This window comes from Suricata suricatta, chromosome 9 (genome assembly GCF_006229205.1).
Source record: "Suricata suricatta isolate VVHF042 chromosome 9, meerkat_22Aug2017_6uvM2_HiC, whole genome shotgun sequence".
In the NCBI taxonomy this organism is placed as follows: domain Eukaryota; kingdom Metazoa; phylum Chordata; class Mammalia; order Carnivora; family Herpestidae; genus Suricata; species Suricata suricatta.
The window spans coordinates 84338467-84361770 of NC_043708.1; the positions used below are offsets into that span (position 1 = coordinate 84338467).

The 23304-nt window shown below is 39.7% G+C and overlaps 2 protein-coding genes across 4 annotated transcripts in view; one reads left to right on the forward strand and one right to left on the reverse strand.

Annotated features, from left to right (window-relative positions):
• Positions 1 to 353: 353 nt before the first annotated feature.
• EIF3J (eukaryotic translation initiation factor 3 subunit J) lies at positions 354 to 22791 on the forward strand. Its single transcript, XM_029951378.1, has 8 exons — positions 354 to 544; positions 629 to 732; positions 10294 to 10348; positions 10827 to 10918; positions 16753 to 16867; positions 19152 to 19313; positions 20630 to 20703; positions 20996 to 22791. The coding sequence occupies exons 1-8, from the start codon at positions 508 to 510 to the stop codon at positions 21125 to 21127; spliced, it is 771 nt and encodes a 256-aa protein (XP_029807238.1). The 5' UTR covers positions 354 to 507; the 3' UTR covers positions 21128 to 22791.
• The window catches only part of SPG11 (SPG11 vesicle trafficking associated, spatacsin), an 84147-nt gene continuing 83528 nt past the window's right edge, over positions 22686 to 23304 (reverse strand). For all 3 annotated transcript variants that reach the window (XM_029951353.1, XM_029951351.1, XM_029951354.1), the window contains one exon: positions 22686 to 23294. In XM_029951353.1, the coding sequence (XP_029807213.1) occupies positions 23114 to 23294 (181 nt within the window). In that variant the 3' untranslated portion in view covers positions 22686 to 23113. The remainder of the gene's footprint in view (positions 23295 to 23304) is intronic.

Here is a 23304-nt window from a genome sequence, read left to right on the forward strand (position 1 = left end):
GAAAGCTTGAGGGTCTCCTTGGTATCCGCCAGCAGCTCCGGGCGGCGACCACAGTGAAGAGAGGGAGGGAGCACCAAACCGGCCGGGGCGGGGAAGTTGGCAGGGAAGGGTGGCAAGGACAGGCGAGGGCCAAGCGCCAGGGAAGGCGGCCTTCTAACTTCCTCGCACGTACGTTTCCTCTCCGGGACACAAGCTGGGGCAGCTGGCTCCTGTTCATTTCCTCTCTCCCACTACCTCCAGCATCACCACCTCCACGCGGTGGGGTAAGGCACATCGATCCCACCCCCGCGCCGACTCCCGCGCGGTCGGCCGCATTCCACGCCCCCTTCTCGCCCGCGCGCGCGTCGCCGCCGCCGCCAGCGGGGGCGGGGCCTGGATCCCGGCGCACAGTCTGCCACGGTCCCAGCCTGCCCCGCGCCGGCCAACGAGAGCAAAGTCAGTGACTCACCTCCGCCGGGCTAACTCCTTGCTAGCTCTCCCCTCACACACGCTCACACTCGGTTCGAGATGGCGGCGGCAGCGGCTGGGGACTCTGACTCCTGGGGTGAGAAGTTACGGGGGGCAGGGCCTGGGCCGGCTCTGGCCCCAACCTGAATCAGGCACTAACGCGATTCGCTTTCTTCCGTAGACGCTGACACGTTCTCCGTGGAAGACCCGGTGCGGAAGGTGGGGGGCGGCGGCACCGCCGGCGGAGACCGCTGGGAAGGCGAGGACGAGGACGAGGACGTTAAGGTGGGTGCGGGCCAGGGCTCCGGGCCGCGCGGGAGCGAACTGGTGCTGTCTTGGGCGGGGATGCCCGCCAACGAGCGGGCGGGTGGACTCTGGGCCCAGGGGCGCCGCCCGGGCCTGCGTGCTGTGGGTCCAGAGGCGAGCGTAGGGCCCCTCGGTGCCCCCTTCCCTGCGCTTGCCGGCCATTTGGGCCGGAGTCGAGCAGCGTGGCCTTTTCGATTTCCAAGGCGAGGGCGGTGTCGGCCCCATTCCCAGCCCTCTTTAAGGGTCTGCGCCCCGGCCTGAACAACCCACCCGCCAACTGGCGACGGGAGGTGACAGCAGTGCTCGGCCCGGCCCACGTGCAGACTTCGTGGTCTGGAGCCGCTCTCCAGAATGATCTGGGAAGTTGGGGCTCAAGCCCCATAGTTTATCCCATATGGAAAGTCTTACAACCACCTGCCTTTTTGAGCTCAGGTCTCCCTAGGGACGGTAACTCATTTATGTTTCTGAAGGCCCCTTTGTAGAGTTTGTTGGACCAGTTAGATGAATGAAATATTGTGGTTTAATTTTCAGCCTTACCCCCCCAAGACAAATAGAAACAGTAAAGTTTATGAAATAACTTTAGACTCCTCTCCCCCCCACCCTGTAGTAGAAAGATTAACCGAGTACTGAGATAGCCACAGCAGTTAGCTGTCAGAAACCTAAGTAGTCCACGCGTCCACCTGGAAAACGGAGAGTTGACAGTGTTATTTATCCGCGTAGGAGCAACGCTTAAGGAAATATTGGTTAGACTAGAAGAGGGGGTCAGTCTTTCCCCCCACCCCCCTCCGTATGCCTTGTTGATCTGAACCAGATTACCTTTGTCGTTTGTTGTTGAAAACTCCTGGGGACTCACCATATGGGTTCAGTTGACGTTATGACTAGTGCATTCATCTTTTTGTTGTTTTTGTTTCAAGTAGTTAACATCTCAAGCACAGAATGGTAAGATTCTTTTTAACAGAGCTCTCAAAATCTTTTTATATTTGGCTAAGTTTTGTATGAATTGAGAAAACAGTTTCTCTTGGTTTTGATTTACTTAATGAGTGTTTTACTTTCCTAACTTATTCCTCTACACCCAACACGTATTGGGTGTCCTATTAAGTCCTTCTGCTTGGGTTGAAAAAATTTAAGCTAGATAATCACTGTGAACTTAATACTACTTAGGTTGGGATTTTACCTTTTTCTCCTGAGTCTGATGAGGTGGATATTCAGTTTATTGAACAGCTTGAGGTCCAGAAATAATGTGAGCTTTGCACACATTGGGGTTAATAAATGAGTAGTACTGTCGTGAATATACTTAAAATGATTCATTTACTTGTATAGACATGGGAATGGATTGTGTATCTTTCTCATTGCAAGATACTAGTTACCTTCCTACATTGTAACAGATTTCCTATTTTGAGTCTTTAGTTCACATTTGCCCTTTCACTTCTGTGCTTACTGGATGCAGCAGTTAGGACATCTGTTCTGAAAATTGGGAATAATTCCACAGATGAGAAGATAGATCAGGAAAGAAGTACCAGAAAATGAAGTTTGAATAGAGTAGTCTGGACTAAAGCCATGAAGTAACCTGCTTATGATTATTGGATCTAAATGGTGTCAATCCTGATGAATATAATTCTTACCAACCATTTGGGACTAATTTTGGAGATTTACAGGTTGTAAGGGACTATAAAGATCATCTTGTCCAGTCACTCTTTTACTGCAGAATTTCTTTCTTTTATGCAAATATCTTATTTCTTTTACATAAACATTGGAGTTGATCTTGGAGAAAAAAGCTGAACTTGTCCATTGTATTTCTCAGTTGAAACTTTGGTTTATTTCTGTTGAATTTCCTCAAGGTTCCCAAGGTATTATGCATGGATTTGATTCCTTGGCTTTAGAATCACACATATCTGAGTGTATATTATTGCTTTGACATTTTCTATATTTGTGGTCATAAACAAGTTTTTTAATCTTTCCTTTTATTTTCCCGATCTAAGTTGTCCTTACAGGAGATAACTTTAGGGGGTTGTTTTGCATTTTAAATGATTTAATAGGTCTAGCATTAAGCAGAGTTGCCTGGCACCTGGGAGACAATAAACATTAATACTCTTACTTCAAGAAGTCGTCTTAATTTTTCTGGCTTGTGGAAAATAACCTGTTTAGATCTAGTATCTGGGTTTATTTTGTGCCGCATTTTGTGATTTCCTGAGCTCCAGAGTACTCTCCATGGTGGCTCTTTACTGTGAATTTTGTGTTTTGAATGGAATGATTAACAAGCAAGTTTTTGCTTCCTTAGTTTACCAATCTAGAGTTGAATTTTGTCACTTTGGATGGTAGTGAGTAGTACCAGATTTCCGAATTCTGACGTTTTAGTACATAATCCTTTTGTAAGGATATGAAAACAAGGTTTAGTTTTCACAAGATAAATAATCATAGCCTTTATTTAAAAAAAAATTTATTTTATGTCTTTTATTTATTTTTGAGGGACAGAGAGAGACAGCGCGAGCAGGGGAGGGTCAGAGAGAGAGGGAGACACAGAATCTGAAGCAGGCTCCAGGCTCTGAGCTAGCTGTCAGCACAGAGCCCGACACAGGGCTCAAACCCACAACCGTGAGATCATGACCTGAGCTGAAGCCGGCTGCTCAACCGACTGAGCCACCCAGGCGCCCCTAATCATAGCCTTTAAATAGTACAATATATGGTTTTTTTAAGTCTTCAAAGGTAAGATTATGTAGAAACAGAATAAGTTCTTTGCTTTATGTTGTGATCTAGTGTTTAACCTTTAAGAATATAGATTTAATGTGATTTCTAATATCATGAGAAATGGAAGGAAAACTGAGGTCTTTGTGACAGTAATTTGCTTCAGTAGTTTACTGTTTTTCAGTAGACATTGTAACATTTGGCTGTCCTTGACTTAGTTGTCTGGCAGTGACAGAAATGGATTTAGGAAAACTGGAATTGTTAATCATGAAGAAAGAAGCCTCTGCTTCTTCCCAGTTAAGAAGATGGCAACTAGGGGTGCCTGGTTGGCTCAGGCAGTAGACCCTAAGACTCTTAATCTCTGGGTTGTAAATTTGAGCCAACTGTTGGGTATAGGGATTACTTAAAAATAAAATCTTTAAAAAGAAAAGACGAGAACTAGGAAGCATACTCTTGTGTCAGGCTGACTTTATTTTACCTTTCTTACTATCCTGATACTATGCAGAGGCATTAGGAGGAAGTGTCCTTCGGCGGGTATCACTGGGCTCCTTCCCCGTTGCTGGAGTGATGTGTAGCTCGTGTTAAGAAGGCAGTGAGTGCCTGTCCCCTGCAAGCAGGGACAATACAATTTTTACTCTGTTTTACTAGCCTCCTAGTATTTTGGTAGAGTAGATTAAAAGCTGGATTTATTCAAGTTGTATAGAATTGTTTTGAGAAAACTGGCTGTGTTCAGGCATCTCTGGCATTTGCACATACAATGTTAGAGAATTCTTTTTAAAAGATCCGAGAATGAACTTATTTGAAAACTGCCTGCTTCATTCTACCCATTCATCTATCTTTTGGGATTGTATCCTGCTTAATAGCTTAAATCTACCAGAGTGAGGACATTTTTCAAGCATTGGAAATAGCATTTCTGAAGAAGGGGAGATTTTTGGGAAATACTCAGAAGGTGGGCATTTTGCCAGGAAATGGTTATCTTAAAGTGTGTTTGTAACTTCTCATGAAAAATCCCAAACATAAACAGAACTAAAGAGAAGTTTAATAAATCCATGAGCAGTCTTATTTCTTCTCTATCTCCACTTAACTATTCTCCCCTAACCAGATTATTTTGAGGAAATTTTCAATTATATCATTTCAGTATCCTGACAGTTTTTATAAACTAGTAAGTTTTTAGTTAGGAAGTGGTGTTTTGTTTTGTTTTGTTTTGTTTTGTTTTGTTTTGTTTTGTTTTCTGTTTGTTTTTGAGAAAGGGAGGGAGGGAGACAGAGGACCCAAAGCAGGCTCCACGCTATCAGCACAGAGTCTAATGTGGGGCTTGAACCCACAAACTGCAAGATCATGACCTGAGCCAAAGTCCCACAGTTAACTGATTGAGCCACCCAGGCACCCCACTTAGGAGGCATGTTTGATTGAAAATGTGTTTGTCGTGCTGGATGACTGAAAATAAATAAGACATTTATTTAGTGTTCATTGTCTTGATCTTGCTTTAGCCAGGCATTAAAAGTAGGATTGATTAATAATAGTTACAAATATGAGACAGGAGGCATTGAGATGGAATTCAGCTGAGTGCTTAGCATTAATATAAAGTAGGATGTTAAAAACTTAATTGAATTAAATGAAGTAGAATTTATAGAGGCAAGTACCTTGGCTTCCAGAAGCCAGCATAGTGCTGAGATGGTGGAAGAACATTTAGGCTTCTTTTATGAACTGAACTTTCCTGGGAAGTGTAGACTTGCCTGAAGCCTATTACACAGTTCTGAGGTCTCTTAGAGCACAGCAGAACATCAGTAAAAGATTCTGTTCCCGCAAAAGGTTATTCTTTATCTAAACCAAACTAAAGGGAAGTAAAAGTATATGTTAATTAATGGACTCTTGCTATGGGGCAGAAGAATTTTACTGCTCCTTTGAAGCTACTTCTATTTGATGATCTATAAATATATCTTGCTTAAGTCGGAAAGCATTTTCAGCCCTAAATGTGTTCTCTCATTGCATGTGACATTCTGTATAGTTGTACATTGTAAAAATGATTGATCAGCCAACTACTGACTATATTATTAGAAGTGTTTAAAAAGCAAGGTTTAAAAATTTTGTTTTGTTTTCAATTCTTAGTCATGTTCAATTGAGAAGTAGGTTTTAAACTTGAAAAGCAGCCATTTCTTTCAGAGCAAAGGCTCAAATGATGTTGGGTGTGTATCTGTAGAAGAGAATAGATAAGAGGTTTATAAACTGCCTCTGTTCTTTTTCTTCTTTTAATCTTTTTAAATGTTTATTTAAAATATTCTGAGAGAGAGAGACAGCACAGGTGGAGGAGGGGCAGAGAGAGTGGGAGACAGATTCTGAAGCAAGCTCCAGGCTCAGCTGTCAGCATTGTGCCTGACGTGGGGCTTGAACCCACAAACTGCAACGTAATGACCTGAGCTGAAGTTGGATGCGTGATTGACTGAGCCACCCGGGCGCCCCTAAACTACCTCTGTTCTAAGGAAGCTAGCCAGCCATTTTAGGAGTGGCTCAGTCGGTTGGGTGTCTGATTTCAGCTCAGGTCATGATCGTTCAAGCCCTCACCCAGGAGCCCTAGTCGAGTTCTGTGCTGACAGCTCAGACTCTGGAGTCTGCTTTGGATTCTGTGTCTCCCTCTTTCTCTGCCTCTTCCCTGCTCGTGCTCTATTTCTCCTTTAAAAACAAACATTTAAAGAAATTTTTAATTGAATATTATAGTTGGAAGATTTATTAGCTACCAAAAGTTGGGTGAGGAATTTATTTGGTTATTGATAGGTATTCTCTGGAACCAAATAACCCTTTAGAGCTTACTAAATTAAAAAGTAAGTCCCTAGTTAAACATGTTAATTTTAGGTGTTTCTCTAAGAACCTTTTTGAATTTTATCTGAACTTATTGTCAGCATTTACAAAGTCCTAGTGATTACAGAAAATTGGGCAGACTTTGACCTTATATTTACTTTTTAGGCACTGACAAATTTTATAATGAAGGAAACAAAAACTCTAGTTCTTGGGGGTAAACTACTTGGCCTTCTGCTTTGGGAATTACGTCAGTTTGTAAGGGTGACTAGTCTCTCTGTTGACATCACTATGCTCCTTTATAAAAGAAAAAAATTTTTTAACATTTACTTATTTTTGAGAGACAGAGGGAGCATGAGCAGAGGAGGGCAGAGAGAGGGGGCGGGGGAGGCACAGAATCAGAAGCAGGCTCTGGGCCCTGAGCTGTCAGCACAGAGCCCGATGCGGGGCTCAAAGTCATGAACCATGAGATCATGACCTGAGCTGAAGTCGACTGCTTAACCTGCTGAGCCACCCAGGTGCCCCTATGCACCTTCTTTAGGGACTTGTCCCCAGTATGGTAGAAGTTTTAGGGCAGACTTGTTTTGAGCACTCTGGTGAGGGTGACAGGCAGAGCTTGCCTCTCATGGTCCTTTTATGAACGCAGGAGCAGATACCATAGCTGTTCCTAGGACTTGTTGATAGGAACCACTGCTTTTACCACTGAAATCCTTTCTGTGGTGGAATTCCAGGTAGCCTCATTATGTTTGCACTGATTGGGACAGTTTAACTTGAGTGTCTGGAATAAGGTTTTTTGTTAGGGGAAATCAGGAACTAGAATAGGGTACATAGAGTTGGTATAAATGAGATATTGAGGGAGGAGGGATATGGATGGGGGTGAGGTGATGTTTTCCTGGGAAAGGGAACTGAGAAATGCTCCTCTCGTGTCTGTTTCTCCATGTTGGAGGTATTGGGGTGGAGCTGCTCATTTTTAGCCATACCTCTCCCCTCTTGGGTACCAGAGACTTGTTTCTTAAAATGAATAGAAAATCATTACAGGCAATTTGAGGTCGTTAACTGGTATAGTTGTAGCTGGACACACCACTCTGTGCCATGCCCTTCCTTTGATGAGCTTTCCTGCAATTCCAGGTAGCTCATTCCAGAACTGATTTTGAGAAAACCAATTTTGATGGGGAGGAACCTAGTTCTCACATAGTTTTGGTATACTTCAGGGATCCAGTAAAAAGCTGTTTACTATGGCACTTTAAAGTAACTTTAGTTTATTCAGACCTGTTTCCTTCATTGTTTGTTGTTATTTGTTTTGTTTGGTTCCTTCACTGTTTCTCACTGAGATTTTTGGTATAGCTATCTGAGGGCCTTAATGTTCTTACCTATAAAATGGGGACACCCCACATTAGTTACAGGACTTTGTGAGGGTTAACTGTGTTACTACATGTAAGGCCCTTTGCAAAGTGCCTGGTGCAAAGTAAACAGTAAATGCTTTATCATCACCATCACTATCATTAATAGTGGTGAATATGTACCCCTTTGAAGTAAGCAAATGGTCTTCCTGTCTGGAGCACCGCCTAAGCAGAGTCTCACCCACAGACCACCTTTCTGTGTTCTGGGAAGATTAAAACAACAACAAAAAACTCCTAGTAGTTAATTTTTTTTATTTTCAATCTAGGGTTCCTTTTGTTCTATGGTGTATTGATAGCAAGCACTTAAACCAGTCAGATTATACAAACATTTGTTTTTTAATTTCTGACTCTTGTATCTTAGATGTACAAATAATGACTAGCAGGTTTGCTTTTAGTATGTTAACCTTGAATTGTGAGTTAAATTGCCAAGCTGTGCAGTGATTATAAAAATATTTTTGCTTTTATACACATTTCTTTCTACTCTGCTTGCAGAGCCTATGACAGCTTTAATCGGGGTTCTTTAGTTCTTTGGTGGACTTAGAGAATTTTATTAAAATTGAGGCTTGGTTAGTTTAAATACGTAGACTGATTCAGATTATGATCTTCCTTGTTATAAAACAGAAGCTTGGTGTCATAGTAATGGCACATTAGTCAGCCTCTACATCTTACAGTAGCAGCAGGGCCTCCTGCAATCCTGTGGTTCAGTTTTAAATGGCTATCCCTATTAAACTTACACATTTCTAAATTCTGTAGAGCCTTTGGAAAATTGTTTGATAATCAGTTTATATTTAGTTCAGTGACCGTATTAGGTGTAGAAAAGACAAGAGTATAGATTGACCTTAAAGTGCCCTGCCCAAGTTAGGGAGTTGATTGATCAGCTCTCAACTACTCTTAAATACTTAAATATTTAAGGGGCTTAAATATTATATAGATTTAATTCATTAATCATGGTTGTGTTGTATGGATGGAATATTGCTTGAAATCATTGAGCCATTGGCTAGGATGTTGGATGCTTTCATATTTGGGAAAGTAAGAAATATAAAGTCCTCTTAACTTTTTATTTAAAACCACTGCAAATTAAGAGAAGTAGTTTTGGCTTGGTTGTCTTGTGTTTTGTTAACAGAGAAGCTTTTGTTATAGAATGAGACAAATGGATACAAAATTTCATATGGGAAAACAAACATGCAAGAATGGACAGGAAAATACTAAAAAGCTTGAAAACCAATAAGGGAGGGAACCAGACCTGACCTACATAAAAACATACCATAATTAATTAAAGTTATGAAAGCAGTGTGGTATTGGTGAATGAAAAAACAGAAGACCAGTGGGAATGCAGAAATAGACCAAGTACCTGTGAAAATTTAGCATATAGTAAATCACAGTGTTCAAGTGTACTTTTTTTTTTAATTTTTTTTTGTTTTATTTATTTTTGATACTGAGAGAGACAGAGCATGAGAGGGGGAGGGGCAGAGAGAGAAGGAGACACAGAACTGGAAGCAGGCTCCAGGCTCTGAGCTAGCTGTCAGCACAGAGCCCGATGCGGGGCTCGAACCCACGAACGTGAGATCTGACCTGAGCCGAAGCCGGAGGCTCAACCGACTGAGCCACCCAGCCGCCCCACAAGTGTACTTTTTAATAACTGATGCTGTGACAATTGGGTAACCATTTAGAAAAAGAATTAGATCCATACTTCATACCACACAAAAGAAAACACTGCACATGGACTGGAGATCTGAATAAAAAAACAATGAAAGCATACATGTTCTAGAAGAAACTGACTTGATGAAATTCACAGGCAATAAAAAGAGAAGACTGATAAATTTTACCCAATAAATGTGGTGGGGTGTGTACACTTCATAGGGAATCACTAGAACCATTTCCATTAAGAACAACAAGGCAGGGGCACCTGAGTGGCTCAGTTAAGCATCTAACTCTTGGTTTTGGCCCAGGTCATGATCTCAAGTTTTGTGAGTTCAAGCCCGGGATTGGTTCCTGTCCTGACATCACGAAGCCTGCGTGGGATTCTGTTTTCCTCTCTCTCTCTCTGCCCCTCCCCCACTTTCTATCTCTCTCAAAAAAAGAACAAGGCAGTGATGCCCATTATCTCTGCCACTATTCACAGGGTACTAGAGGTTTAGCGAGTGCAATTAGATAAATCAGTTGTGGAGGCATAAGAATTGGTAAAGAAGTAAAGCCATTCTCATTTACAGATGATATTGTAGTACACCTGGAAAAACCCTAGAAAATCAATGAAAGTGACAAATTTAGTAAGGTAACAGGATATAAAATTAACATGTAAAAACCAATTGCATACACAAATAATAACTAGGTTGAGGACATAATGGGGGGAAAACCCTATTTACAGTAGGAACACAGAAGAGAAATACTTAGGAATAAACCTGAAGAGAAATTCACAAAACCTCCAAGAGAGAAACTTTAAAATATTCTTTGAAAAAGATATAGAAATAGACTTGAACAAATGGAAAACTAGCCCTTTTCCTTGGCTAGGGTGGCTCAACATTATGAAGATGTGCATTTTCCCAACATCAATTAACAATTTTAATGCAATACCAAAAAAATACAGACTTGTTTCTGTGGAGTTAGACAAGTTGCACATGGAAAAGCAAACATGGGAATAATTACTAATAGAAGTCCTTTTCTTCAGGATAACTGGGATGATGATGATGATGAAAAAAAAGAGGAAGCAGAAATAAAACCAGGTGAGTCAGTGGAGTTCTTTCATTTTTGGTTTTATAGCTCAGTGAGCATGTAATGCTTATGTTAAGACAAATGACAAAATGCTTGCAAAATTGAAAATTTTGTGTTTGGAAATCACATATCCTTCCATTATCAATTTACCCTCTTCTCCCCTCAAAACATAATCAGGTTGGATACTGCCTGCCACTTTCTGTTTGAGTCTGCTCTTAGGAGGAGACAGTAGAGAGTGTGATCTCATATCTTAATAATCTGTATCCTGCTGAAAGCACTGGGGAATATGAAGGGAGATATTTGGGTCCTAGGGGTCAGATCAGAGAAGAGAAAGGAAGAGTCCCAGAACTTTCCCATTCTTATTTGTGAGGAAATCACCATATGATTGGAGCTAGAAGTTTGGTTTCTTAAAGTATATTATTGTTATGTCTGTCTCATCCATAAACTGGAAAGTATTCAGAGTAACTGTGATTAAAACATTTCTTTCAGAAGTAAAAATCTCAGAAAAGAAAAAAATAGCAGAAAAAATAAAAGAGAAAGAACGGCAACAGAAAAAAAGGCAAGAAGAAATTAAAAAGAGGGTAAGTACTGTTCATTTCCTGAAATACAGAATTCTCACATCAGTAATGCTGCAGTGTCTTAATAGACAGCAGGTACTACCTAGCAGTCTGAAGGGCTTTGTACAGACTGGCAGTGGACACTATCAGAGAAGTAAATCCCCAATGAATTCTGTGTCTGCCTGTCTCTCTGCTCCTCCCTCACTTGAGCTCTCTCTTTCCCACTCTCTTCAAAAATAAACATTAAAAAAAATCCCAGAATGAAAACAGAATCATATGTATCACCTAAATTTAACAGTTGCTAATATTTTGCCATGTTTGCTTCATTTTTTTTGTTAAAGTATAATCAAATAAATAAAACGTGCATTTTACTTTTAAATACTTCAGTATGCATCTCTGAAAAATCAGAGCTATTTCTCACATGATTACATACCTAATAGGATGAACAATAATTTTTTAACATCATGTAATATTCAGTTTTTATGCTTTTGTTGGGGAGTTTTTTGTTTGTTTTGTTTTTGGTTCTTTGGAGAATGCATAGAGCAGGGAAGGAGCAAAGGAAGAGAGACTCTCAAGCAGGCTCCACGCTTAGTGTGGAGTCTGATGTGGGGATTGATCTTAAGACTGTGAGTTCGTGACCTGAGCTGAGATCGAGTCTTGGGCTTAACGAACTAAGCCACCCAAGGGCCCCTATATGTGCCCAATTTCTAATTGTCCCCAAATGTCTTTTACATATGGTTTAAACAAGGACCTTACATTCACTGCATTAGATTGTAAACATACCCTAAGTCACTTAGAGTGTCTTCCTCTCTGTCTTTAAAATGACACTGAGGGGGGCGTGGGTGCTTCAGTCAGTTAAAGGTCCGACTCTTGATCTCAGCTCAGGTCATGATCTCATGGTTCGTGAGTTCAAGCCCCACATCAGGCTCTGGGCTCATGGATCAGGGCCTACCTGGAGTTCTGTTTCTCCTTCTCTCTGCCCCATCCCTGCTTATGCACATGCTCTCTCCCGCTCTCTCTCAAAATATATGAACTTAAAAAAAAAAGTAAAATGACATTCACTTATTGAAGGGAAGAGCCCATTTGTCTTTTGGAACATCACACTTTCTCGGTTTGGGTGATTGGTTACAGTTGCAATTTCCTGTAACTTGGCCAGTAAGTCTAAAAGTTTGATTGGATTCAGATTAAACATTTTTAATTGGAATACTTTATAGGTCTTGCTGTGTGCTTCGTATTGCATCATATCACATCAAAAGTCTTATAATGTCTGTCCTGTCATTAGTGATGCTAAAATTGATGACTGGGTTAAGGTGGTAACAGCCTGATCTTTCTTTTATAAAATTACATATTCTTTTTTTATTTAAAAAATTTTTTATGTTTATTTATTATTGAGACACAGAGAAACAGAGCGTGAGTGGGGGAGGGGCAGAGAGAGAGGGAGACACAGAATCCGAAGCAGACTCCAGGCTCTGAGGTGTCAGCACGAGCCCAACACAGAGCTGGAACCCACAAACTGTGAGATTACGACCTGAGCTGAAGTCAGCCGCTTAACCGACTGAGCCACCCAGGCGCCCCTAAAATTACATATTCTTGCAAGTAATCCAATTTCACATCAACCTCCCACCTGTTAGTTTAGTGTTAGTAATGATTGTTGCCTGGTTATTTAATTAGCGATTGCAGAATGGTGATGTTTCTCATCCAGTGACTTCTCTTCCATTTGTTACTGGCTGGCTTTTCTTTCTCTTCTTTTACTTTGCTGTTTGTGCTAGAAAGGCAGAGTAAAAGCTTAATTGTTCTCTTTTAACCACTAATATCCAGAGTTAGGAGGGAGTGTAATAGTAACTTGAAATGGTGAAAACTGAGGGTTGGTGGGGCTTTTTCTTTTGAGTAAATTTGTAGACTTACAGGTTTTTATAAATTCATTGTGTTTTACTCAGATAACAGTAATTATTCTTTTCATGCTCAGATTTTCCCAACTTTGGCCAGTAGGAAACTTTTCAGTTGTTCCAGTCTTCATCCTTTTGGCGAAACGCCATTAGTTTCTGAAAAAACTTCCTTGCTTTCTGGCACAATAAGTGCCAGACTCACCTGCTAAACTCTTTAGGCCTGGAATGTGCTACTTCTCTGAGGTTTTTGATGGAAATGATGTTTAGAAGTCAAATCTACTTGCTAGTAGTACTTAGCATTATTGAGGTAGCCTTGCCTTCTAGACCATTTTTATAGGTGAAGCTAGGAAATAAATGCATATGTATTGTGTGTGTAAGCTTTAGTTCATGGTTTCTGATAATGTTAACATAATCATTTATTTGCTTTTCTACAGTACCAGTAATACTAATAATGTAAAGCTACCTAAGTTTAGGATTTCTTCTTGCCATTTGTAGCAGCATGGATAGAACTCGAGGGTGTTATGCTACGTGAATGTCAGGCAGAGAAAGACAGATACCATATGTTTTCACTCATATGTGGGACAGGAGAAACTTAACAGAGGATGGGGAGAGGAAGGGGGAAAATAGTTAAGGAGAGGGAGGGAGGCAAACCACAGGAGACTTGAATACTGAGAACAGACTGAGGGTTGATGAGGGTGGGGGAGAGGGGAAGGGGCTGATGAGCATGGAGGAGGGCACTTGTGGGGATGAGCACTGGGTGTTCTATGGAAACCAACTTGACAATAAACTATAAAAAAGAAATAAATTTGGACTTCCAATAAAAAAGTTTAGGATTTCTTTGCAGTTCTTTTTGCACAGAGAATATATCCTACTAAGGATGTGTAATTATGTCTTGGGTTCTAAAGTCATTTGTATTCTTTTCTGTGTCAGTATGCCTTTTGATACACATTTTATTTTATTTTTTTAAATTTTTAAAAATATTTATTTTTGAGAGATAGAGACAGACAGCTTGAACCCATGAACTGTGAGATCCTGACCTGAGCTGAGGCCGGACGCCCAACCAACTGAGGCACCCAGGTGCCCCTATTTTATTTATTTTTCAAATTTATTTATTTATTTTTGAGAGACAGAGTGTGAGCAGGGGAAGGGTAGAGAGAGGAGACACAGACTCTGAAGCAGGCTCCATGCTCAGAGCTGTCAGCACAGAATCTGACGTGGTGTTTGAACCCACAAACCACGAGATCATGACCTGAGCTGAAGTCAGCTGCTTAACTGACTGAGCCCCCCAGGCGCTCCATGATACACATTTTAGACTCATTTGTTACCATTTCCATTTTTAAAGTTTCTTTCTTTTTTTATTTAACTTTATTTTTTAAACATGAAATAATATTCGAAGGCAAGACCATATAAAAATGGTTTTCAAACATTTCCTGTTCTATCTCTATCCTGTTCCCTGTCACCACCTATAAGAAACCATTTTCACTAGTTTTTGGTCTATTTATTTATTTATTTATTTATTTTTGTAGCTGTATGGTATTCCATTGCTACAAATATGTGCCGTATTTTATTTCACCAGTCTTCTAGTCATGGGCAGCTGGATCTTTTTCCTCAGGCCTGTACTTGAATGAATAGTGCTTCCATGAATAACCACATGTGTATGTCATTTTTATTTATCTATAATTTTTTAATATTTTATTTTTGAGAGAGAGAGACAGAGACAGAGACAGTGTGAGCAGGGGAGGGTCAGAGAGAGAGGGAGACACAGAATTTGAAGACAGGCTCCAGGCTCTGAGCTAGCTTTCAGCACAGAGCCTGATGCGGGGCTCGAACCCATGAACCACGAAATCATGACCTGAGCTGAAGTCAGACACTTAACTGACTGAGCCACCCAGGCGCCCCTGTATGTCATTTTTAATGGGTGTAGTCATATTTTTAGGATAAATTGTTACATGAGAGATGCTGGGTCAAAGGGCAAATTACATTTGTAGTCTTGGTAAGTGTTCTCAAATTGCTCTCTGTGTTGGGTTGTACCAGCCTAAATTTGCCAACAATGTATGAGAGTGCCCGTTTCCCCAGTCAGGGACATTTTAGATACTTTTTAAGTAATTTATACTTTGGAAATATATACATGCAAGTTTCTATGATCAGAACAAGCAATAGAATTTTATAACTCAGTCTAAGAAACCATCTTGATTAGATCTTGCTTGGTCATTGAAGTTGGAATTTATACTTCTTTTGTTGTGTCTTGATATTTGTAACCAACATAAAGAAACCTTATTAGTTAGAGTGTGTTCAGTTTGTCTTAGGTAAAATATTGAGTTAAGAGGGGTTCAGTTTTGTTGCAGGAAATACTTAGTGATGTCCAGGTCTACAAAAACAGTTAAGTCAACATATTTGCTTTTTTCTTTGTACAAGGTATTCTGAGATTTCCTAACTTGGCATAGTGACATTTCTTATTTCATCTTCTGCATGAGAAACAAAATGCAATGTATTTCAGAAGTGGACTTGTGAGTCAGTGTGCAAGCTGCAGAGGCACAGTTAACTACAAATGGCAGAAGCTCCCTTTACTTTTTTCCCCACTTAAGTAAATATTGTCACAGATTTTCCTTCATGGAAAAAGTGATACATTTGTAGGAAGTATCACAGTATAAAGAAATGATACTCACTGAACTATTGACTGTCATCTCAGAGAAGTAGAACTGGAAAATAAGTGACAACTTCTTTTGTGGGTCTTTAAATTTGTTAATAGTGATAATGTGTTATTTTTCTAATAGTAATAATATAACATAAATAAGAGGAAAACATTTTAATTAGAATGTGTGTGTGCACAAGTGGGGGACTGGCAGAGGGGGAGGGAGGGAGGGAGAGAGAGAGAGAGAGAGAGAGAGAATATGAATATTAAGCAGGCTCCTCACTCAGCGTGCAGCCTGATGCAGGGCCCATTCCCATGACCCTGGGGGATCATGACCTGGATGGAAATCAAGAGTCAGATGCTCAACTGACTGAACCACCCATGTGCCCCCAAAACATTTTTTTTCATTTTTGTATAGTACAGTTGACTTTTGAACAGTGTGGGGGCTAGGGGTGCTGACCCTTCAGAGTTGAAAAGCTACATGAACTTTTGACTTCCCCCAAACTTATGTATTAATAGCCTACTGTTGACTGGAAGCCTTACTACTAACTAACTAACTTACTAACACATAAGTTTATAGTTGTGCGTATTATATACCGTATTCTTCCAGTAAAGTAAACTAGAGAAAAGAAAATGTTAAGAAAATCATGAAGAGAAAATTCACTTGCTCGACTGTAAATATCAGAAAAAGTCTGTGAATAAGTGGACCCAAACCTGTGTGTTCTGTATTGTCATAATGGCTGTGCCATATTTTATTTAACTATTCTTTTGTTGAATGTTTGAGTTCTGTCTAAACTTATTTGAAATTATAAGTAATACTCCATTGGCCATTCTTGTGTCTAAATGTTAGTGTGTATCTTTAGTTTCTTAAGATGAATACCTAGAGGTGGAATTGATTCCACATATATAACAGTATTTTAAGACTTGATGCACATTACCAAGTTCCCTTAGAAAGGTTGTTTCAGTATGCAGTCTTTAGCAGCAGATTAGGAGCGTGTGATTTTTCCCTTGTCTACAATCTCAGTTCCATATATTTTTTAAAAGGCTGTGGAAATAAACCCAGTCTTCTTGGGTTCCAAACTCAGCTCTCTCACATTAGCATACAGAAGCTTCTGTTACCACCGTCAGGTTGCTTAACCTCTCTGTGCCTCAAATTTTTTTCATGTAAAATCAGGATAAGAACATCTCAAGTGTTTAGAAGGATGCCTGAAATACAATAAATTCCTCATAAGTGTTTGCTGTTATAACTTTTTGTTTATTAAAAAATTCACACAGTACAGATATACTGGTCCATCATAATCCCAGTTGTTTTTTAAAACTTCCTTTCTGTCTCATTTTAGTTAGAAGAACCTGAAGAACCTAAAGTGCTAACACCAGAAGAACAATTAGCAGATAAACTGCGGCTAAAAAAGTTACAGGAAGAGTCAGACCTTGAATTAGCAAAAGAAACTTTTGGTAAGATGTAGGGAGGGGGTGGTTGCTGTGAAGTATTGAAGTTCCAAGTGCATGCTGTGGAAGTCTTACTAGTTATGAAAGTTTAGAAAACATCTCCTTTTCTGGCATAGCAATACTGGTGCTAACTTTAATATTAGAAAGCAGTTTTTATTGTATATTTGATGTTTCATTACTTAAGGCAGAGTGAAATACATGTTCAGATTTTTTAATGATTATGTTTTGAGTATAATGTAAAAGGTTATTAAGATAAATCACTGGACCCTAATAAAATTTACTGTTTCTTTAAATTTATCAGTGGGATGAAATTTGGATAAAATGTGAGGTCTGTGGCTTTGAGGTTTAAATATTAAACTGACTGTAGGGCTGTCCTATTGTCTTAAATCTGGATGAGAATGTCCTTGTGGGGCATTCAGCTTCAGCTGTGCCTTTGCTCAGTATCAATTCTTTCTGTGACCCTTCTTGGCCCTCGCCATGCCCTGTCTTCAGCGGGCTTCCATTTCTGTGTGCCATGCTACAGCTGTGCTTGGTACAGGAGATAAAAAAAACCTACTCAGGATCCTGTAGGTAGGGCAGTTCAGAGTCTTCTAGGGGGAGAGTTTTGTGACATGAAGGGGAAAATAACAAATATGGCCAAAAAAATAGTTAAAAGCTCTCTGTTTAATTAAGCTCATTGTTGTCATTACCTATTGAGTACTTGACTTTGAAACCTAGATCCTTTCTGTTCTTTAAAATGGGATCAGGCAGGCTGACAAGTGATCATTGTCCTTTCTGTGGGAGGTGTGAGTTCTTCCTCCGGGAGTTGCTACGGGTGCTCCTGTGCATTGGCGTGTGCTGGGTAGATCTTAACTGCACACACCTCTGTGCAGAGGGCACGCAGCCATTGTCCAGTGTCTTCCCAGCATGGTAACACCCAGCCAAGTGGGTATTAAAACAAGAGTTTACATGGTGCTTATAAATTCTAAAATGGGACCACAATTACAGATTACAAGGCAAAAACATGGATTCATACAGCCATCATTCGATTAATAGGGTTTTAATGTTGTGTTTCTCATACTAAAATACTGAATCAGTGATGCTGTTAACAACTAATTTGCTGTTGAGGAAGATACAAAGTGTACTGTCTCTTAGCCTAGAATACTTTTAGGTCAGATTGTGTTGGGATTTTTAAAAAAATGTTTTAAATGTTTACTTTTGAGAGAGACCTAGCATGAGTGGGGGAGGGGCAGAAAAAGAGGGAGACATAGGATCCAAAGCAGGCTCTAGGCTCTGAGATGTCAGCACAGAGCCTGATGCAGGGCTCGAACCCATGAACCTCAAGATCATGACCTGAGCCAAAGTCAGACACTTAAAAGACTGAGCCACCCAGGCACCCCTCTGTTGGGATTTTAATGCATGGTTTATCCCTACTTAGCTTCTGCAGTCAGTCAGCTGCATACTGTGACAGGAACCGTCTTTTTTTTTTTTTTTTCCCTTTCTCTCCCCAATTTACTGTGGGCTTTTTTTTTTTTTTTTTTTTAATTTTGAGGGGGAGAGGGGCAGAGAGAGAATCCCAAGCGGGTTTCATACTCACCCTGGACCCTAATTCAGGACTTGATCCCATGACAGTGAGATCATGACCTGACCTGAAACAAGAGTCAGATGCTCAACTGAGGCACCCGGACCCTCCCCTGCTGCAGGCTAGTCTTAGATATATATACACTTTAAAAACATATTTTTTGTGCCTGGGACTCTCTTGGTGCTGTGGTGAAAACTATAGGTCCCTTCTTAATATGATGTTTTTAAATACAGAGCCTAAGATACACAGAATTTTATTTACTAAGGAAGCCTGTTATGTTGAAATAGGTATAATATTAAAAAGACTTGAGATACAGTAATAGGTTTCTTTATTAATGCTTTAAATAAGATCTAGTGGCAGTTCTAATAAGTAATGTAATTTGAAAGTAATGATGACCGAAACAATATTATAAGAGAACTACAACTATAATGTGATATGGAAAATATCTGATGTTTACTAGTAATAGGTTTTTGCTAGTTATAATCACTGAGATTGGTTGCCTATAATCAAAATGGAAGGAAATGCTAAATTAGAGGTTAATGAAAATAAAGTTATAATCTTCGATCTTATCCAAATTCACAGGCCTCCTGCATTCTATCCAGTAACTCCAGTGGACCCAGGTTAAGAACCTCTGCTTTAGCATGAAATAACAGGGTTGTTCACATACCTAATTGGTTTATACATTTTTTAAAAATCTTGATATTTTTAGTGCTCCCTCTTCTCTTGCAGGTGTTAATAATACAGTTTATGGAATAGATGCTATGAACCCATCTTCGAGAGATGACTTCACAGAGTTTGGAAAGTTACTAAAAGATAAAATTACACAATATGAAAAGTCACTATATTATGCCAGTTTTTTGGAAGCCTTAGTTCGAGATGTGTGTATTTCATGTAAGTAATCCTAATCTCTAACTCTGTGGGTGTATTTTAGTAAGAGCACAGCTTACTCAGGAGGATGGAGGTTGACTTTTTTGGGGATGCTATAATAGACTTAGGATTTCCTTTTTAGAAGTTACCTTGGGAATGTTCAGCAAATACCCAATGAGTTTGAGGGTTTTGTTTTTTGAGGCTGCCTTAATGGTTTTAAAATGGCTTCCCCAGGGGACATCTGGACTTTGCTAATACAGAGCTGATAAAACACTAGCTTATTCTTTTTATCTAATTATATCTTAAACAGACTAGGAAGTGTCTTTTGGGGAAAATGATCGCTGAGCATATGGGATTTTAGAGCTGAGTGCAACCACAGCAAGTGTCTGTTCATTTTACAAACAAGGAAGTCTATGACTAGGTTTAAGTTGCTCAACAGAACAGGTACCTACCTATATTCTGGGTCTGTGGGTGTGGTGCCATGGCCTGAGAGGAGTCCTACATTTCAGAGACAGGGTGTGTGGGAGTAAAAACCAGAGGTGGTGTGGCACTTACGTGGAAGGGACTGTTTTTGCTAGCACTGCCGTTTTTTTAGGATCCAGAAAAAGGAATTCTGCACAATGAGTTTTAAATTGGGTTTTCCTTGAGAAACCATTACTAAGCTAGGGGTTCTTAATTTGATTGGTGATATACCCATAGGTGGTATTTTATTTACACATACTTTCATTTTTGAAGGTGCTCTCTAACCAAAACTGAAACACTTTTTTGGTAGCTAAAAACTGCTGTTTCAGCTGGGTTTTTTGTAAGGATCAAAGGATGTGTTGTCCACTAAACAGGTTTGTCTCATAGTAGGTCACTGAGATTTCTGAGATAACCTACTACGGTCATTCTGGTTTCCATAGAAGTAGAAAAGAGAGACCCCAAAGGTGGGGACTTGTAATTTGTAATTTTCAGATTGGGTGTTCCATGTTCATTCAGCCACTTCTCGCTGTGCGTCAGGGTGTTGTGCAAGGGCATGGTTAACTTCCATGTGTTTATATTTTTGCCCCTCACATGTTTAGATTGAGCAAGGAGGTGTATGGTAGGGAACGCTATGAGCTCTAAAGACCCTTTGGTTTCTTTTCGAACAATGGCGTTTTGGTTATTATAGGTCATTATCAAGAAAGTTTTGTTGCTTGAGTTTGCTATTTTAAATAGTTCTAATTGTGAGCCTAGCCCTAGACTGAATCATGATTCTTCATTGTCTTATATTTGACAGGACAAATTCATAATCTTTTCAAAGTTGCTGAAGTTAATGATGGACAAATTAGATGTACTAATTCCTTTTTCTTACTTTTTAGTGGAAATTGATGACTTGAAAAAGATTACCAATTCGTTGACTGTGCTTTGCAGTGAAAAACAAAAGCAGGAAAAGGTAAGGGCAAACACACAGGGAAATAGCTCTCTCGTTAGGATATAATATTCTCAACAAGTGGACTGAGAACCTGAACTAAAACTTAAATTGGAATAGAAGCTGGAGCATGGGTGCCATTACCATCATGTTCAGAGTTTTCTTTCGGAATTAATAGAACTTGCTTGGGTAGGTCTTGAGATCTCCCCTAGAGCTTTTTGGTACCCGAGGCTTTAGTGTCTCTGTGAGGGTTTCTGTAACCAGAAAAGGTGCCCATAGTAGACAGTCTCATGAATTAACTCTCTTTTGTCTTTAGCAAAGCAAAGCCAAAAAGAAGAAGAAAGGCGTGGTTCCTGGAGGGGGATTAAAGGCCACCATGAAAGACGATCTGGCAGATTATGGAGGTTATGATGGAGGATATGTACAAGACTATGAAGACTTCATGTGACATTTTATCTTCTCCTGGTGTCTTCTTTCAGTTGCCCACAATCCCTTCAACATGTAGCACAACTTCCTTTCCTTTCAGTTCTGCCAAATGCTACAATCAGAAGTGCAGTATCTTTTGTGCTGGTTATTTAACCCCTTGATACTTAGGTGCTAATGTGCGAATGAGGGAACTTGGATCTTGCTGCCAAGGGGTTAAAATTGGGAACCTCAGTTGCTACTAAATCATAGTTTAAAAAAAAAAAAAAAAACCTAATAATGTTGTCATCGTTGCTCTCTGATTCCATAGCAGCAGTCACTGAATTGGAAACAAGGGTTGCAACATGACAAAAATTGTGTAGTATTTACCAGCACCATTCAGTAATACAGCCTTAACCATACCTCCTTGAACTACTTCATAACTTGTCAAGAGAAGCAGTTTGCAGCAAGGGCATGCTGTGTGCACCTAGTATTAAAATTGCTTTGTCTTAAAATTGAGCGTGAGGATATTAAAAATACATTGTGAAGAAGACTGCTTATCTCAGAATGGAGACACAACGGCTGAAAAGCGCTAGCTTGATATTTAAAAATTAAATGACCAAAACCCTCCAACTTTGAAGCTGAAGAAGGTAAACCTCTCCATTACTGCGTTGCATTACAAGTTGTGGAACCTCCTGAATGCATAGACTGTCTAGTTTCTGTTTGTCAGACTGTTTTGCTGACGGATTCAGACGGGGGAGGGAAGCTCTTTACCTGTTTCATTTCCCTGATTTAAGTGTCTGAACAATCCTCCTTTGTTCTCCTGGGCTGCAATGGAACAACTTTAACAGGGTTTTGGTATTTCCTTTCCTTTATAAAACATGCTCAGCAAACTGCACCAGTTGACTACAGTTTGGTAAATTGTTATGTTAACAATTATGACATCTGCAATGTTTTATAAAGCAAGTAATTTAATAAAATCACTATTGTGAGGACCTAAATTTTGTGTTAACTCCCAAGAGATATTTTTGGAGAGTATAGAACACAGCTCTTGGGACTAGAGTTCTCTGTATACTTACAAAAGCTATTAATAAATGCCTAGTGAGCAGTTACAGCTTTGAGACAAAAATGATGTGCCAGGCCCTGAATAGTATCACCCTAGAGCAACGAAGGTATAGGGCTGCCTTCCTCTCCTTATTTATTTGGGCAAATTTTTTGCTTATTTAGATACTAATGCCTAACTCAGTACCAAGAGCAGCTTATTTATTTGGAGTAAGTCAGCTTTTTAGTCAGGTCACGGCTATAAGCATAGACTGAGTGATCTTTATTATATATTTTAAGCAACTTAACCAAAATTGTGGTTGGAGATTTTTTGGAAACCATCAAAGAATCAAAAGTAGGGACAGAATAAAAATGTTTCCTCTTAACTAGGAAATAGGAACCTCAATCTACAAAGCTCTGTAGACTACCAAGTTTAAGAACCGTCTAAATGATTTGAGGAATTAACAGGAAGCAATGACTACACAGCAATAATTACAGTAAATAAAGGTGGTTTTAAGGCAGACAAGGGCTAAGATTTCCTTGGCAGTAATAATGACATACAGTGAATTTAAAATCTATTTTATTATAGAGATCAGTTTCTAACAAATGGAAAATGTATCATCTGTTCCTTAACTGTGTAAATAATATTAAATAACTTTGAAACTGGAATCTGCAGGCACAGATATTCTTTAATCAATAGTGCATATCTAAATAGAAGCCATCTGCAGGAAGATGGAGCTTTTGATCTTTATACCCATATTACATACTATCTGAAGTGGTACAGATGAACAATCACCTTTAAATAAGAAATTTCCTTGTGAAAATTCTCTCACTTACCCACTGTTCACAGAGGACTGGTTATGGTCAGTCCTGGGGTTTTACAACTTGACAGCAAATATCCCCAACAAACATCTGTCATTACTTCACTTCAGTATGAGAAAACAGGCTTCTATGACATCTCGGCAGTAACCACCCTCCTGTCTGAATCCACCTAACCTGCTAGCATGTCCTTTAGACAGCAGCCAGTCTGAGGGTCCTTCAGAAGCATATTTACAATGTCATAAAATTTGTGTTCATACGCAAGCTTGTAGTACAGGTAGACATCTTCACAATATGTGAGTAACTTCTTCAGGTTTTTCACAACTGTGTCAGTAGGCTGATGCTGTTTGTATCTAGAAAAGA

Coding starts and splice junctions, on each gene's coding strand:
- EIF3J (XM_029951378.1), top strand. CDS start 508: ATGGCGGCGGCAGCGGCTGGGGACTCTGACTCCTGGG. Junction 545..628: donor TGGGGACTCTGACTCCTGGG/GTGAGAAGTTAC, acceptor TTTCTTCCGTAG/ACGCTGACACGTTCTCCGTG. Junction 10,349..10,826: donor GGAAGCAGAAATAAAACCAG/GTGAGTCAGTGG, acceptor CATTTCTTTCAG/AAGTAAAAATCTCAGAAAAG.